Genomic DNA, 17,772 nt, shown 5'->3' on the forward strand with positions numbered 1-17,772 from the left:
TCTACTCCTCATGCCAGGAGTTCCCCAGCTGGACATTACAGTCACAAAAATGACCTTTGTGTTCCTAAGGGTGCTAAAATCATTAGGAAGAGTCAGTAATATTCCAGAGAACATGTTGGGAGATGACTGACCTATGTGAGGTATGCAGGGCTCTGGGTTGCAGTCCTCCTTCTTTGCTGGTCTCAACTGCTCTTCGCATCCCTCGCTGGACTGCATGTCGTCAGACAGGCAGCGCACCTCCCGCACACGGAAACCTCCCCCACATGTTTTTGAACACTGGGAGGACAGGAGTCAGTAACAGCAGTCAGTCCCAGGTTAATACAACTCCACCCTAAAGTTGGTCTACTGCTGACACTGCAAATATTCTTAATGTTGTGATCTGAACCTTTAAAAAAAGGACCTGAAAATGTATTTTCTCAATTAGCTTCTTGCTATGAGTGATGGGATCCTGCATAAACACAGTATTTTCTGCCAAAGGTAGAACAGTTTAGTTATTTCACATGGGAGATTGCAATATTTCTTTTTTTCTTTGTGCTCTTCTCGCTGGTTTGAAGTGGGCGGGGCTCAGTTGGAAAAAGGTGATGGTCATGTACTTCAGTACACCAATCAGCGTTTAGAAACATTTGAATCAAAATGGCAATTGGTGGGTTGTTTGGTCACTGTCAGTCAAATCTGATCAACCCAGAGAGCCCTGATGAGGCAGATTTGCAGAGTTTTGTATTATTTATTAACTCTGATTGTTGAAGTTAATATTTGATGTTATTAGAGAAATACTTAAGATTTGAAACCAAGTTTTTTTTGGGGGGGGGGGTTAAATACTGTCATTCATACATGATAAAAATAGCATACTATGCTTTTCTATATCCTATTCTGACAGATCAAAGGCCTGCTGTATAAATGTAACTGTGAATGTTCGCTCAGTGTATACTACAATGTGTCTACATAGGTTTTTGAGTGATTTCTTCAACTGGAGCTACCCAGATTATCAGCTTTGTTGGCCAATAATATAGTTAAGAGTTAAAGAGTAGTAGAGAGTAGTGAGTAGATGCCTTGCTCAAGGTCATCTAAACAGCAAAAAGGGGCGAGGGTTTCATATCTTACTCACCACACTCCAGTCAGTGTGGTACCACTTTGCTCCACAGGCCTTGAGGTTGCAGCTCTGCTGGCTGAGGGGCCGCTCCAGGGAGGAGCACTCATACAGTGGCATGATGGTGAATCCTTCATCTGACTTCATCAGGCACACCACTGACCTCTGCTGGCTGCCTGCGCCACACTCTGCAGAGCACTGGGTCACGTACAACAATAGCACAAACCATATAGATTTAATTACACAGTGCAACAATTGAGACAGGAAAAAAAAATAATCCTGACATGTCGACGCAAAATCACTGTAAAATCCCAAATATTTGGCTACTCCAGACAACGTCCCCTTAAGCGCAGGGTCATCTTCATACCTGGCTCCAGGGGCCTGTGAACCACTCGATGCGATTCTCACAGGGGCCGTTGTTGCAGACCTGAGAGTCTGCGGGCTGCTCGCTGCCACAGCCCTCCAGAGGAAGGCTGCTGATGTGGTTGGTCAGGCAGAGGATTCCCCGGGTTCGTACACCCATCCCACATTCAGCTGAGCACTGTGGAGCAAACACTCCTTTTACAATCTATGTTGTTTAGCGGCTGACTGGCAAAAATTATTTCTCTTTTTATAAACCGATATCCCCATTTAAAAGCCATTACTGCATGCTTTTATTTTGTGAAGTCACTAAAATACTGGGCCATAACCTGATTTAAGTGGAACACATGCATCTCAAATGTATTTACATTATTTTCTATATTTAGTCATTCTAATATTCTCTATTTTACAAAAAAATAATCCCTATTCTCTCTCTTCCTAACTCTTATTTTACTCATTTCCTTTTCTCACACTTTTCCTTCATGACCATTCTACAGTAAGGGCAACAGATTATTCACTATAGCTTGGACTCTTAAACACCTACTAGTTAGTTGTGATGGAGAACTAAAGCTTTATCCAAGCTGTCAAAATCTATAAAAGATCTATATATTATCTGGTTTTCAAAAACAGTTGCTGGATGCATGAAGACAGACCTGCACAATGACTACCACTGTTATTAGAAATGAATGAATGTTACTATGCCTCCCATTGACTCTAACACCTACCCTATTGCCCCACTCGGTGTAGAACCAGCTCTTGGCACAGGTTCCCATGTCACAGTTCTCTACATCGATGGGCCGCAGATTCATGTTGCACTCCTCATCAGGAACAAAGTCGCCCACGTTGCTGACACAGCGTACCTCTCGTGACCTCTGACCCAGCCCACACGGCACCGAGCACTGTGGAGACACAGGCTGCATGGTTAATACTGTGCTGTGGAGATAAGCACTGCTGGAGAGACTGGATTGCTCTTTAGCTTTATTCAGGGCACCGGTGTGTCACTGAAAGAACTGGATTCCGTTTGTGGTTTTCCTAGGTGGGCTGCTTCCTTTCAATGTTTTGGAGAATTACTATATATCTTCTTTATGCCCTGCAAAGCCCATAGAGGAAATATAGTGTGCACTCCTACCTATCCATCTATGCAGTGCCTGAATGCTCACTCTGTTAACATACTTCATTAACTTTAAAGGAGTAGTTTAATATTTTGGGAGATACACTTTTTCGCTTTCTTTCTGAGAGCTGGATGACAAGATCGATAATACCGCCGTATCTGTCCGTTCAAATATGAAGCTTCATATTAATGAGACGACAAAATGTTAATACAAGTGTCAAAGGGAAAAAAACTGTTATGATACTGATGTCAGGGATAACATTTTTAAAACATGCACAGCACTTCCTGTTAAACCTCATCTATTTTTTTAAAGCTGTATGTCATCAAAGATTATGTTGTACGCTAACCGTAGAGACACGTCAGACAGGTACAATGCAGTCACATGTGACTCACAGCGGTCCACTCGGAGCGGATCTGCCACTCACTGCAGATCTTCAGCTGGCAGGTACTGGCGATTTCGGGCCGCTCCAAGTGGCGACAGCGGCTCGTGTGGACATTGAGGGTGCGGTTGGCGTAAATCTGGCGACACAGGACCTGCCGGTGCTGCATGCCCAGGCCGCAGGTCTTACTGCATTCTGACCACTCTCCAATATCCCAGCTGCTCAGGTGAAAATCACAAGAGCTTGGTGTAAGGAAGGTATCCCAGTGTATATTACAAACATTTATGTATGTATATTATGTACATTTTGTTGTTTATATTGCGATTTATTCATATGAAATAATGTTTTGACCACCTATGAGAATGAGGCTGTAAATGGTTCCATCTGTAAATCTTGTGTTTCTACATTTTGAAAGAACTATTCTTATATCAGTCTACCAGGTACAATAAGACAGCATTTGGGTCCTCTCAGCTAATACCATTATTTGACTAATGATCTTAAAATGTGAAAAGAATTTGTGAATACACCATTCTTCATTACCTCTCAGTGGTACCTAACATGTCTGGATACTGCTCATTTTCAAGAGACAGGAGCTGCGATTACAGCAGATATAATCACATTCCTGATCTGATTAGCAGATATGATGCTTTAAGGGTCTTTACATAACATTACATAACAGTAGTGTGTATACTTTTTAGTCAACTTTCTTTCGGAGTGGAACGCCTTCTAAATTTAGCAGTATTAGGCAGTGTGCACGAGTGTGAGAACAGAAGAGTGTAGTCTCTCACAAGGCTGGGCAGGGCTGCAGGTTGCAGGCCTCTTCCTGCGGAGTCGGTCTGCTGCTGCTGTCACACAAAGCATCTGATACCTGGACATGGTTCAGCCGGGAGACACAGTGAAAGATGGAGTATCTGAATCCTAAAAAGCACACAAAACAGATATTTAACTTGACTTGACAGCAAGATTTTGGACATGTGGAATTTAATGTAACATTATAAAATATTACATTACAAGCACTTCTGGTTGCTTTAAATGTTGATAATGTAAAAATTCAAGTTTACTTTCCTTTGGCTTCCTTTGCAGGTCACTCTGTATGTCTGCAACTAAAAACCTAAATATAAATGGTTTGACTGACCTTTACCACAGGAGGCGCTGCACTCTGTAGCACCAGCCAGTTTCCAGTTGTACTCTCTCGGGCGTCTGGGTGGCTGCACGACGGGAACCTGGTTGTCGTTCCCTAAGACGTGGACACATGAGTTTAGATGCACTAAGAAATGTAACAATATTCAGAGTAGAGTCACTGTGGTGAACAGATGGGTAAAGTGAAATTAGATATGAGGATGAATAAATGCTTGCTTGGTTGGGCAAGTTGTATGAATAGATGGATGTGTGTAGGGCTGCAACTAACTTTATTCATTTAATAATTCTGCCGATTATTTTCTCGATTAATTGTTTTGCCCATAAATGTGCAATCAGACAATGCTATAGTAATAAGCAGTTGGGGGGGGTACAAAGTGGGTCTCATTTACCATCTGGTCTGTGGTTTGGTTGCTGAGGGTCAACTGGTTTCTCAGAGGGGAGAATGTACTCATAGTGAACACCAGGGTTTGGCTGCTGGAAGATCATCTGAGGTGAAGTAGATGAGACTCAGTAACAATCATAAAATAATGAGGCGTGTCCTTCTAAAATGTGATACCTGCTCTGAAAAGTGATCATACAATGACAAACTTTAGCTCCTCAGGTTAAACTTAAGCCTGTCAGTATGAATAAAAAGAGAAAGAGTCACTACTGTAAGTATCTGGAGGTCTGAGTTGATTTGTTACTTACATAAACGTCCAGGATCTCATTGGTGGGCCCTTCAGCAACAAAGGACTCCCCAGCTGTGCTACGGATTTCGTTGGGTCGGCGGTAGGTGAACATGGTCCCCCCTCCCTCATACTTCCCTGGTCGGTCAATGGCCCAGTTTCCATTAATGATGGATCGCCCTGATCGGCTCCGGAGCGCTGGAAGAGACAGAGAGAACAACCACACAATCACCACTGACAGCCCTGAGCTCCAACGAAAAGAAAAATACTGCCACAACCTCTTCCACATAATTATTGTTTAATGTAAAACCATTTAGGCATAATGAGAACTGTAGTACAAAAAACCCCTCTGACACTGACTTTCTCCACCCAAAAAAGTAATTATAGCTAACAGAATAAATGCTCTCACGTGCACTTTCAAAGCAATGCCTTTTATAAACGTGACAATCTGTTTGCGCTGGCAAGTCTTTCATGCAAATCCTGTAACAAAATATCCCAAGATGTTTTCCATTGATTTCATGGATTAAGTACAAGAGGCCATTAGGAAAGCATTACAAGTGTAACATTAGACAGGCTTGTAAAAGAGTGTTTGGACAACTAAAAGCACTTCAGAGATACACAGCGTCGAACAGAGGCCTGTTGAGGGAAAATCAGGGACACGGTGAGGATACAGTAGGTGGCTCCTGCTACACTCCTGCCCTTGTCTCATATTCTTGTTTGCATTTGAAAACCTATATTTCCATTTTGAAAAAAAAAAAATAATAATTGTTGCTCCCTGGAATTTTGAACCCTCAACATCAATTCAAAAATAGCATTTTAAGATGACTCCTGTTTATTTTATCCACACAGATGTTTCACAGTTTCTTACATTGGGAAAGTGAAAGGAGCCATTGGTGCCCGCATGATTTACGCTTCTGCTTAAAGAAGTGTTCCAAAATTATGCTAACAGTACAGTATGTGTGTGTGTGAATGTGTAAATGTGTGCGACTGAGTGAGTGAATGTTGCAGAAGGTGCTTATAAATGTGCATGTGAACGTGTGCATGTGTGTGTGGCTGTACATCTCTCAGTGTACTTGTGGGTATAGAAATGGTCACTTCAAATTAAAGAAAGCAGAGCGTACTTGGCATCTAAGTAGTTGGGATTTGAAAGGTAGCCACTGAATCCATCCTCAGAGTGTTCCTAGTTCTTTTATTACTGAGTGGTGAAATTCCTCACCTTAATTAAAAAGGATGGTGAGGCTTTAGGGGTAAGATCCTCTAATGAAAGCGTGTTTATGCACTTTCCTCGAGGGTAGCGGCCGTGGGGGGAAAATCATTTCCCCTCTTCCTCCGAACTTACTGCTGAGTTGGGGCATGGCTCTCATTAAACAATGTCTGACATTCCAACAGTCACTTCTGAAAATAACCCACTACTGTGTCCCACTGTTGTACCTCTATAAAGATGCCAATTATCTGTGTAGTGCGTTTCACTCACAGGCTCCAATGAAAGGCTACACCACAGTGGTGGATGGTAATATAGGCTGCACGCTGGAGAAATCCTGAAAAAGTGACACTGCCACCTGGTTGATCTGCCTTTTCAGACAAATCTAATTCATTTTACAAGCAGCTGCTGCCTGCACAGCTGGAACTAGTAGAATTGTCGAATGTCAGCTTATCACATGACAAACATTTGTTACATTTATCATTTAACTATTCCTACCATGACACTCTATGAACTTTTTTTTATTTTACAGTGGTGTCATACTTTCAATCTGTAACAATACTATATGTGTTGGATGGAGATTCCCATTTTTTCTATGTGTGTTTTGAGCTGGAATGAAGGCAGAGCTCTGCAGCAGACTGCAGCTGATGAAACTGTAAACCTGGATGGAAACTGCAACTAGCTGCGACAGAACACGAGTACCCCAGCTAACACTGCGAGGCCTCATATTTAACAATATTTTCAGTTGAAATATAAAAGTAACCAAGATTTACCAGCTCAGAGCAGAAGATAGAAGTGAGATACAAGTCAATACAACTGCCTCAATGATTAGAACCTGTTCTTGAATAAAAACTCAAATGCAATTTCAAGACCTTCCCAATCTCCTTCCATTTTCATGCATTACTAACTGATGTTATTCATTTAGCAACAAAAACCCTGTTCTCAGGCAAACTAATAAATGCCAAAACAGTATTATTGTAGTCTGATTTTAACACAATAACATGAAGAACAACAAGACACTATCTCTGTTGGATTTCTGCCCAAATGTAGTTCACTCAGCCAACTCACGTGGAATGGATTATTATGTAAATGCAAAATATGTACAGCATTGATATTTGGCCTCTAGGCTCTCCCAGAAGAAAAACACCAAGCTCAGCCCAGCAGGGACTGGGGCGTGACGATGATTACTTCCCTCCTTGGAAAGACAGACTCAGAGCCTACAGGTGGAGGCTGAAGCTTTTCAAAATGCTATATGAACAGCAGCCGCAGTGGCAGCAGAAGCAGCAAGTAATGACATAGCTTTCAGGTGGCAGCAGGCACGGCAGTGAAAGAGTGAGCAGAGCACTGACATCTTAAGTACACCAACATAACGAAAAAGGTATGCTGGATATATGTTGCAGTGAGAAGAGCATGCCGTGTGAATGTAGCTGCTGACTCAAGTTGACTGCCCGAACTCGCTCATTTTCAATCCTAGTCAAAGGGTAAAGCTGTTTTTGTTCTATTGGTAGTTAACTGTAGTAACATTCACCCAGATGTAAAACAGTAGCTAGAATAAAAACCAGCAAACCAGCCCTGAGCAAGAAAACGGATGACCACTGCTTTCATTAGCTTAGGTTTCTCTGTTGTGAAACTACAACCATGAGTGCAAACACTGTGTGAACTGGTGCTGTGGAGTACAGTATCAACGTGACGAGCGTTTTTTCCCCACCTAGGTAGTTTCTGCTCTTCACCATTTCTGTGACGTTGATCTTGGTGGCTCCCTCTGGGATCTCCATTATCTTGTGGTAGCCGACCTTGGACAAACTGTGTTTAAACACTCCAGAGACCAGCCTGCAGGTTGTGTTGTCGCCTCCACACACACCGCACTTGTCCATCACCTTTCCTGATCCCAGATACTCATCGCAGCCTAGACTCTGTGAGACAGAGGAGAAACAGAAGTTAAAATGAATGAAGTGTGGAGTGACGAGCGTTACAGAGTGAAACAGCGGTAGCTGAAGTATCAAAGTGTGCACTAAAAGTGTATAGAATAGCTGTTTGATTAACTGGATGTGTGCAAGTCCATTCTGGGTCAAATAAAAAAGAGCTAATTAGGCATAAAAGATTATATTTACAAAACTAGGCTGCACCTGCAAAATGAACTCCATAAACTCACATCATTAACTACAATCATAGAATAACTAATTAGCAGAGATCTTGTTACTTTCCAGAAGGCATCATTTTGGAGTGACTGTCTTTGAACTGATCCCAGAATTTCCTTCCTAAATCTCTACGGGTGTGAGTTTTCTGTGTCACATTGGTGGTAATAAATGACAGGAAACCTGGGCACAGTAAAAATAGAACAGTTAACATCAGCAGTCCATAAATCCACTCAAATCAGCAGTAAAAGCAACTTGCTGTGCAAACAGGTGGTGAAGCAGCCAAAACTGGTCTGTCTGAGCTACCGTACAGCCAAACACACTGCGCTGTGTTTATTGCAGTCCACAGACCACAGGTGCCAATAAGGAAAAACAGTGGGCATCGGGCGGTGGGGGGGGGCCTTGGTTTCCATGCGGATTCCCTGATTGAAGCTGACATTTCTCTTGCTGTGTCTTGGAAGATATTTCCCTCAGAGCTAATGCATGAATGGGTCCCAACATTCATAAAAAAACATGTTAAATTATTAGAACTTCCTCATAAACCAATGTGGGACTGCTGAGCTTTACATGTGGTGGTGAAGTGCCAAACCTAACTCTAAAGAAGAATGACAAACACATTTGAAGGAAGTGTATAATAAGTCATAAAAATTGCGGTCATCTCCATGGGTTGAGCTGTACTAGAGCAGCCGTAAGTCAGCTGCAGGTCATTGGGAAGATGGATAGAGGGAAACACAGAGAGCAAGGAGAGGACAAGGCGGTGGAGAAAGATAAAGTAAAGGGATGAAAAGTGGGATAGAGGGAGGTATAGTAGGAGAAATGGTGGCCAGAGGTGGACTGAGGCAGTTGGGGTGAACTCAAGAAGAGAGTCTGGCTCCCTCCCACCCGTAGCAGCTCACTCTGTTCTGGGCCAAAACAAACATGAAGTGCCTCCTTCCACACAGGAAATAAGTGATGAGAGAAAAGAACAGCAAACTGAAAGTGCTGGAAAAAAATAAAATAAAACTGTGGTCACTGTGGAATTATGTTGCAGTACAGCAAGGGGCTGAATAAAGCCAGGATAAAAATCACTAAACATAACACAATAACATTCAGGGGAAAGCTGCTGCGTATCATGATCTTGCGTTACAGATCAGTGAATATAAAGCAACTCCGAATACTACAGACTAGCAATGAACACATAACGCAGGGCAAAACACATTTTGGGACATTTTGTCCACCGTGGAAAACATAAAAATGCAATCAAGGAGGACTGTTAGTGACATGACTACCAATGAATCTCCCCCGCGTCTCCATTTTCACCATAAATTCAAACTAAAACAATTATAGCAGCTAGGCAGCCTTTGCCTGAAAAAGGGAAAAATGTTCCTCTCATAAAATAGACGCTGACATGGTGAGAGGTTATCTGTGGCCATTTGGATGGGAAAATGTCTGAATCAAAACATTAATGTAGGAGTGGAGAATAAGCAGTGAAAATTATTGACCCAAAATCTGAATTGTCAATGTAATATCATATGACTGTGGATTTAAAAACACACTGGGTTTTTGTTCTTCTGATATGGGAAGAGCCAAGAGGTTTTATGCCTACAACGCAGGCAGCATGAGAGCGTTAAGGGACTACTTGATATCTAGTGATTTGGACAGTTGCACCATTGAAATCACTAAACTGTCAAGACAAACTTTTCAGCCTCGGAGTAGCATGCTGCACAAAACACTAACATCCTAATCTGTCCCTGAATAATTGGCCAAATTGTCACATCTGCCCTCCAGGTTGTCTCTGAAAAATATGACCTCGACTGTGAACCCATCAAAATGAGGTGTCTCCGGTGTCAGGACACATGAACGCAGCCACGGCTCGGCAAAAGCCTCGCTAACACTGAGAAATCTCAGTGTTGTTGATGAACGAGGAGGCAGCTTTGGAGTCTTGGTCTAGTTTCTTCACTCAGAGACCACGTCAATGCATTTTTCACCTTCTCTCTGTGGGTGGCTTGTGCCATCTGGTGAGGGAAATCGCCCTGTTTTCAGTGGAATTACAACAGGATTTTTAAAATGTCGCTAAATCTCACCTTCATCTGTATATGGTTACATGTGTCAGGACGGTGGAGTCGACTCCCAGTCAACTCGCCAACACTGGAAACAACATGATATTAAAGTAACTCCTGATGGTGTTGTCCCACAAGATGCAAGATGGGTTAAACTCATCATAGTGCAGAGTTTCTGTAACAAACTGAACTCTCACACAGCCAAAGGCACTTGTCACTGGAGATTTCTTGTACTCCCACAAAACACAACAAGACTTTTAGAATTAGACACAGACGTCCAGAGGTGAGTTTTAGTCTTTAGTCTCTTTCTCATTGAACAACAAGTTTAACCCCACGGGCCTATAGATCAATGATGGCAGCACTTCCAATCACTTTAAGACAGCTTTAATGTTTGAATGCAAAAATTAAAAAAAAAATAAAATTAAAAAACTATTAGGGGAGAGACTAAACCTTGGTGGCCAGTGGTCAGCATTCTGGTTATTATACGTTACCTGTAACACATAATTGAGTGCGCCTAAAATGAATAAAATTCCAACTACTTTCTGGGGTCTTGTGAATTTAGGGACCTTAAAAATAGAAGGGGCTTTTACTTCGTATTTTGCTTAACCTCTTAAACCCACAGCTGTCTTTCACTTATTTTATTTCAAGGCTTATGGCATAGCCACTATATGTCTTAGGAAATGTTATTTTAAGGGCAGGTTAGCCTATTCACAAATGGCATCATTTGAGTGGTACTACATATGTATATGGAGAATTTAAAAAATGAAAATAGTATTTTAAAGCAGTATTTAATTTTTGTGGCCACTTGGGGGACAGTGGAAACAAGCTGTACACACAACATTTACATTAGTTAACAGTTGCTTGTTCACAAATTCAATAGACTTCATCTAGAGTCTTGTTTCAGGCAACCTGACAAATGTCAATGCGATGCTCACTCCTTTTAGCTCTGTTTTTGTCTCCACCAACTCTTGAGAGAAATATCTGGTTCTTTAGCTGCTAAACACGAAGCTTGAAAGCTCCGTTTTAGCTACCAAGTAAGGCATCTTACTTCTATTCGATCTTTGTTGAGAGTTGCACATGTGCATGTTTAGATGTACTTGTGGAAACAGCTCAATTTGTGCATAATGATACGTGTTACATAGTGACGTAGATACATTACAGAAGATTAGGCTGGACTACAATCGAGCTGTTTTCAGGCAGTTCAGGTGCAATGTTTTCTGTGGGAGAGAGTAACTCCCTTTGGGGTGGACTTTGGGCTTTTTCACTATGCAAACCTATTATGTGCACAAAAGGATATAACACAATAAAGAAAAGGGTAAAAGCCAAAAAGCATAATATGACCACTTTAAAGGGGGTAAACTGTTACACACAATAACTGTGTTGGTGATATTTACAGACAATATGCAACGAAAGGTTTGTGTTTTTTTTTTAAATAAACAAAATGAAAAAAATCACATGCACTGAAAACATGTACTGATATACACTACTACTAATACTAATACAGTAACACCTCTAACAATTTCAAGCAACTAGATTATTATATAGGCCACATACTTAATACTGAGTATCACACTGTAGCCCAGAAATAAGTGATGATTTGCAAAGGCCCCTTGATCTGTCTGTTAGAGCGTGATTGTAGAAATGATTCCCAGTTTGCTGTTTCACTTGCATGTGTACAGAGGAGTCTCCTCTCTGAGATAAAGATTTAGAGGCAGCAAATAACTGTCTAAACCAATATCAGAGAGTTGGGGGGAAAGAATGACAAATAGACATTTGTATCATTCCTTAATACTTAACATGTACATTGTCAAGATATACAGTTGCACAGGCACTAAATCTCTTCCCGACAGCTTTGGCATAATGTTACAGTTGCCTTGCAATAATAGTGCTTTTATCCATGTAGGAGGCCTGGTTTGTGGCTCCACACTAGGAATGCAAATATGAATAAAAAGCTAATGCTCAGAGGGATATCATGCTTAAATTAACAGCAGTGGTAGACGCAACATGCAGGCTTTTAACTCCTCTCTACTGTGGTAAATTAACTTTGAGATGTGGTGGAAAACAGGCTCTACTTGGTGCTGGAATGTCTCAGAATGTGAGAGTGTGTCCGTGGACCTTATATGAACTCGTTAGTTTTGCAGCGGTTCAAATCTTCTGTGAGGTTCTGTCAGACAAGATTATTTGTCTCTTTACCGGGTGAAGTGGGATGTCATCAGGCATCACAGCTCTCTTGTTACATCGGTCAAGATGTCTGATGCAGTTCATTCTGTGACCAAGATTATACTTTTATTTAGAAGGGTTATTTATACAGGCTTATTAACAAGATTTCGTCTGCTCAAACTACATTAGCGCTCCTCTGTAACAGACTGATAAACGGCAGTGGTCTGGAGTCTTTCTGCAACAGGGCTGCTGAAGAGACTAAATCTGAGACCATGAGTTATGGGATTAAATACAAAATGTATTTAAAAACTACAAAGCATGTCAGAGAGAGAGAGATTGGAAAGTGAAGGCACCAGTTTCTGTGTCATGTACACATGTTAGACACTGTCAGCCAGTGTTTAGGGTGTTCAGACAGAATAATCTGCGACTGACAGACACGTCAAGCCCAAGGCTGACAGACTGACACCAGCAGATGCTTATGGCTGGACCACAGCCTTAAGCATCTGCTGGTTTTGGGCCATATACACTAGAACAGAAGCTATGCACATTACATATTGCACAAGGCTCAACATGTATCTCTCTGTCACCTTTTTTCTCTTGCCCTCTGAATTTTATCCAACTGTCTGTGTGATGCATTTTTATTACGTTTTAGGGTTCAACGTAAGTCAAACTGGTCTGGTTATACAGTAAATATGTAAAGCATGTCAGACATTAGCATCTTACAGCCTCCATACAAAAATACAAAATGATTGACAATGAAAAACAGTCCTAAGACAATAATTCATAATAAATAAAGTGTCTTATATCCAAATCACATTGTAAATCAGCAGTAGTGAGGCAGTGTGTCAACATACAATGTCATGTTGTTTATAGGGGCTTTGACAGACAACTCAACAGTTTATGTTACTTGCTGGCTCTCTCCCATGTCCAGAGCAGCGTGCCAGGCTTCCCCACAATAGGTTAGTACATTTCTGTTGGTACCAAGGCCACACTAGACATGAAAGGATTTTAACATCGACAAAATGTAAGGAGTCAGTGTAAAGTTCTAAAGCGTCACCTGGATATTTCCCTCCTGCAGTCTGTATCACAGCAGCTTTTGATAGTAGTTTCAGTTAAAAATGACAATTCACAGACCTGACAGACTTGCCCAGAACAACTCACATGGCTGCATGCTGCTGGTCCAAAAGCTGCAAAAGGGCAATTAAATGGAGGAGGTTATGAATAAAAGGATGTTTTCTTAGTCTGGAGATGGTGCAGTGGTTAAGTCTGAATCCACATGAATCCACGTTGGCTGAGGCTCAGATCCCACCAGAACCTTCTAACCTGTGTCTTGGCAGTTTCCCTCTCAGCTTTCCTACTGACCGCAAAAAGCAAAATAAAAAACAATACTGTGAGACACAGACTGCTGTCTCCTTCAAAACACGTTTTCACCATCATCAAATGTAACATACCAATTACCCGTCTGCGAAGACAATGAACAATTAAGTTCTATTACAATACTGAAGGGTTATCTCATTCATGTCAACAGACAGTGTGCTTCCTGCCAGGCAAAGCTAGTGGGATATTAGCACGGCTGCTCACAGTAAACCTCTGGGGGAAAGAGGGGGTAACTACTACTACTCCTACTGTAAAAAAAAAAAGGCATCCCGGGATGGAAGTAGTGCAGTATTTTAAAACATATTTATGAGCGTTGGGTTAAAGGGGGCTGTTTGGTGAACACGTTGGGGATTTCTACAGCTCTTCACACATAGAAAGGTTGTAATGTTCTTTGGCAAACGGCCAATGAAGTTATCATGACTTGGTCAGCTGTGACACACCAGCTCATCTGGAAATGCAATATAGCCCTAACTTGGCTTCCAGGTTGAGAATAGAGAGGCAACATCATCCCAACGACAAAGAATTTATAGTGGAAGTGACCTCAAGACACAACGCTGAGTCTGGAAATGACATTACGGAGATTGGACAAACATCTCATTGACAAAAACATCAAATAAGATTATAGTTAAATAAAGTATTAAAATTAGGTTGAGATTGGGATGAAATAAGATTTTGGTATGATAATACACCCCCTCTCTTTCATATGAAGTTCATATTGTGGTTGCCACGGCTACCAGCATCTGCCTCCCACATGCTGGGATTCTGTGGATCTTTAACTGGTTTTAATGAGCGGGGGCAGGCGACTTCAGTCAGCACTTCAAACACATCTGTATCTGTGGAAGCCACACTGCCATCAAGTTCACATGTGACATTCTCACCAATAAACTGACTGAACCACTGACTATCCCTGATTTACTGTTACATCCTGTGAAATAAACACTGTTAAGTACAATTTATTAGAGAAATTTCCTCTTTGAGGATCGCACTGGATGTGATTCAGGGCACATCCATTATTTTGATCACATTTGTCAGAGACAGCCTGGAGGATTATTGGATTATTGGAATGCCAACATTAATGGAATAAATTACCTAAAAAATCGATTTCTTAGCTGTAATACAATACCGTTCACTAAACTCCTCCCCCCGAACAGCAATTGTCCAATCACAGTTTAGCATCCGTAACTAGGCACATCAGGTCTGTCAAGCTTTGGATTTCTCTACATGTTGAAGCGGAAAGCATGGTGCTGTAGTGAGAGAGATACTCAGGATTTAAAGAGATTGGAGTGTGGTGTCTTTTATAGTCTTTCCAAAACCAAAAATACAAGTGCAAACATGTAAGGAATGGGTTACACAGCGAGTTTATCTGCTCTACCGTAAGCTACAATCCTTAGCTTACTACCTACAGTAGTAATAGAGCATTACCACCAAGGCCAACGAGCACCTCATTAACTACATTAATTCATTGGGTTACAGGTTATGTTAAAAATGGCCACTCACGACTACAATGTACACTGTTTAGTATTTCCCTTCTGTGTAGAAAGCATGCTATCAGAGTTTAGGTTAATATTAGCAACTCTGTCCTGCTCTTTAATGGATTTAACCCCAGCCAATGTTACAGCCGAGATAAACAGAGTAAGGCAAAAAGAGACTCTGATCTTAAATAATTCCTTATCATACTTATAAATACTAGGACGACCTGTCTCTACGCTGCTATACAAGAACAATGCTGCTTCTTTATTTCAATGTCTTCTACATGAACCATCAACTGGTGAGGATGCTGACTTTTTGCCTGGGACATACAGCTTCAGGTGGGAGTCTTTTACCACAATATCATGTATGTATCCATCAAGTGCATATTTAAGACCCCCTTTTTTAAGAGTTTCCCTTTTAAAATAAGTCAACTGGAAACATTAAAAAGTCTAGCAGAGACAATGTTTTCAACCAACTCATGGAGCTAATGTTAGCTTAATTAGTTGGCTAGCTATAGCTGATCAAATCTGCTAGCAACAGTTGTCATTTCAGTAGGAAAAATCAACTAGAAATGCGAGACCTGATTTTGTCCACCTCTGTCTGAAATCACCGTTATCATTATAATCTACATACAGTAAGTAATGCTTTCATCAAAAAGTGTGAAGAAATATGACACTACATGGCAAACTAGATTAAGCACTTTGCCTAAAAACAAACTAACAAAAAACAAATTTACTATCATAACATACTGTTCAGTGGACATTTTATCAAAAGAACTATGCAGATACAGCCTTACAGGAACTCTGACTATGGCCTGTTTACGCATGTACTACATGGAAGATGTGACTTCATCAATAGCACAAAACTTGCAGATTTATTCAATGTGTTCCTTTCCCTGACACAGATTTCACTTCTGGCTCTGGTATGATGGGAACACTAACTAGAAGACTAACCGTGGTTTGTAACCACAAATAGAAACACAAGTTCTGGTATTTTGGATAGTAATCACTCAGCTTTCCACTCTCCACAACATAGCATTTCATGAAATCAATAGCAACATGTGTCAAACCAAAATGGGAACACAGACAAACTGGGATTATTTACTGTAACGTAGGAAGAGATGAGTTGAAGACAAAACAAGTGGCAGTTGTGGTTCCAACACATTGCATTATAGTGCTTTTTGTCCCTTTTTAAAATGTGTAAATAAGCAAGTTCCCCAAATTTATTTTAGTGTTGTATGGATCATTTTGCAAGACTAAAAGTCACAAAATTCAAATCGGGTTATGATATCTACAGGATATCTTCCAAGCTGCAAGCATGAGCATTTGTAGCCAAGTGGTAAAGAGAGATGTAGGCATGAGTGGCGAGCCCTTTGATCCCAACAGTAAAAAAAGAGGCCTCATCCACACCACAAGCTGCCCTCACAGCCCGGGGCGAAGGGCAGACTGTCTTCGTTAAAGGCTCCCATGCTTGTAAAACACTCAGAAATAGCATTGAGGATGGAAAATCTACAGCCATAAAAACACATAGGGTTTCTCCTGACATCACTGCTCTGATTCGGATGCACTGTTTTGGAAAAAGAATGACCAAATGGTCTCTGCTGAGCATTCACACTGCAAGGTAATGAGGTTGATTCCACTGGAACATCCACAAAAAAAGACAGTAGATTGATGAAATGATAAAAGGACGACTTTTCAACATGTCACATAGTTAACGTGAATTATTATATATTATATTAACACAAGCTCTCCCCCTCAGGCCCTCTTAAAAACAGCTCAAAAATCATACTGAGTTTTGGCTGATAGTATCAGGTATTCAGCTTGATACTTCAAAATCACATTTGCTAGCAAATTCTTGTTAAATTAGGAAAATGCATGAACTGATGACATGTTTCAGAAGTCCACTACAGCAAATGAGACATCGATTTTGCAAATGTTGATTTTACACGAACAGCAGGGGGATCTTTGAGATCTCACATAATGAGGAAGTGAAGCCAGTGTAAAAACAAAAATACCTGACAGATCTCTAAAAAAAGATAAACACAACATAGAAAATACACAACATAGAAAATACACATAAAACAAGGTGTAACACTGCCATGCTTATACAATGTGATGTCAGCTGTCCTTAGTCTGTAGTTGTTGAGACAGTGAGGGTGGACATGACAGGGTAGGATGAGGGACACTACATTACTTGCTTGTTCTTAGTGTAGGATGAATGTCTACTACAGTGTGGACTTCTGATGCTAACATTAACTTCTAATTCTAACAAACATTCACGAAGACTTCTGTCAACTGGAAAATAAAGACACAACCACTCTTATTCAATCTGCCCTTTTTCTAACACCCAAGTAGGTGCTGTCACAAAATATCACAAGAGTAACTCAGCCTGCATTTTGTCAGATTCCAACATTTATATAAAATTGATGGCTATGGAGTGTAGTATGTAGAGTCACATAAAATTGGCACAGATGTCCTCATCAAGACCCTGGCACTTCACAAGTTTGCATTAACAACCTCAGGCATCTCACACCAGCCTCATCAATCATCAGCAAACACAGGTGAGCTAAAACTAGCTGAGCTGAGCCACAGGCAGCGACAGGCTAATTCAGGCTTGTAGTCTATCCCTAATAGAGTTCCAAGTACAT

At 41.0% G+C, this 17,772-nt stretch overlaps 1 protein-coding gene across 3 annotated transcripts in view; it reads right to left on the reverse strand.

Moving 5' to 3' along the window:
• The window catches only part of LOC122865443 (thrombospondin type-1 domain-containing protein 4-like), a 42,079-nt gene that overhangs the window by 2,258 nt on the left and 22,049 nt on the right, over positions 1 to 17,772 (reverse strand). For all 3 annotated transcript variants that reach the window (XM_044173997.1, XM_044173910.1, XM_044174088.1), the window contains 10 exons: positions 7,653 to 7,857; positions 4,766 to 4,941; positions 4,468 to 4,564; positions 4,074 to 4,175; positions 3,727 to 3,856; positions 2,952 to 3,156; positions 2,173 to 2,346; positions 1,455 to 1,628; positions 1,106 to 1,285; positions 132 to 276 (listed from right to left, as the gene is read on the reverse strand). In XM_044173997.1, coding sequence (XP_044029932.1) covers positions 132 to 276; positions 1,106 to 1,285; positions 1,455 to 1,628; positions 2,173 to 2,346; positions 2,952 to 3,156; positions 3,727 to 3,856; positions 4,074 to 4,175; positions 4,468 to 4,564; positions 4,766 to 4,941; positions 7,653 to 7,857 — 1,588 coding nt within the window. The remainder of the gene's footprint in view (positions 1 to 131; positions 277 to 1,105; positions 1,286 to 1,454; positions 1,629 to 2,172; positions 2,347 to 2,951; positions 3,157 to 3,726; positions 3,857 to 4,073; positions 4,176 to 4,467; positions 4,565 to 4,765; positions 4,942 to 7,652; positions 7,858 to 17,772) is intronic.

This window comes from Siniperca chuatsi, linkage group LG1, assembly GCF_020085105.1.
Source record: "Siniperca chuatsi isolate FFG_IHB_CAS linkage group LG1, ASM2008510v1, whole genome shotgun sequence".
Lineage (NCBI taxonomy): Eukaryota > Metazoa > Chordata > Actinopteri > Centrarchiformes > Sinipercidae > Siniperca > Siniperca chuatsi.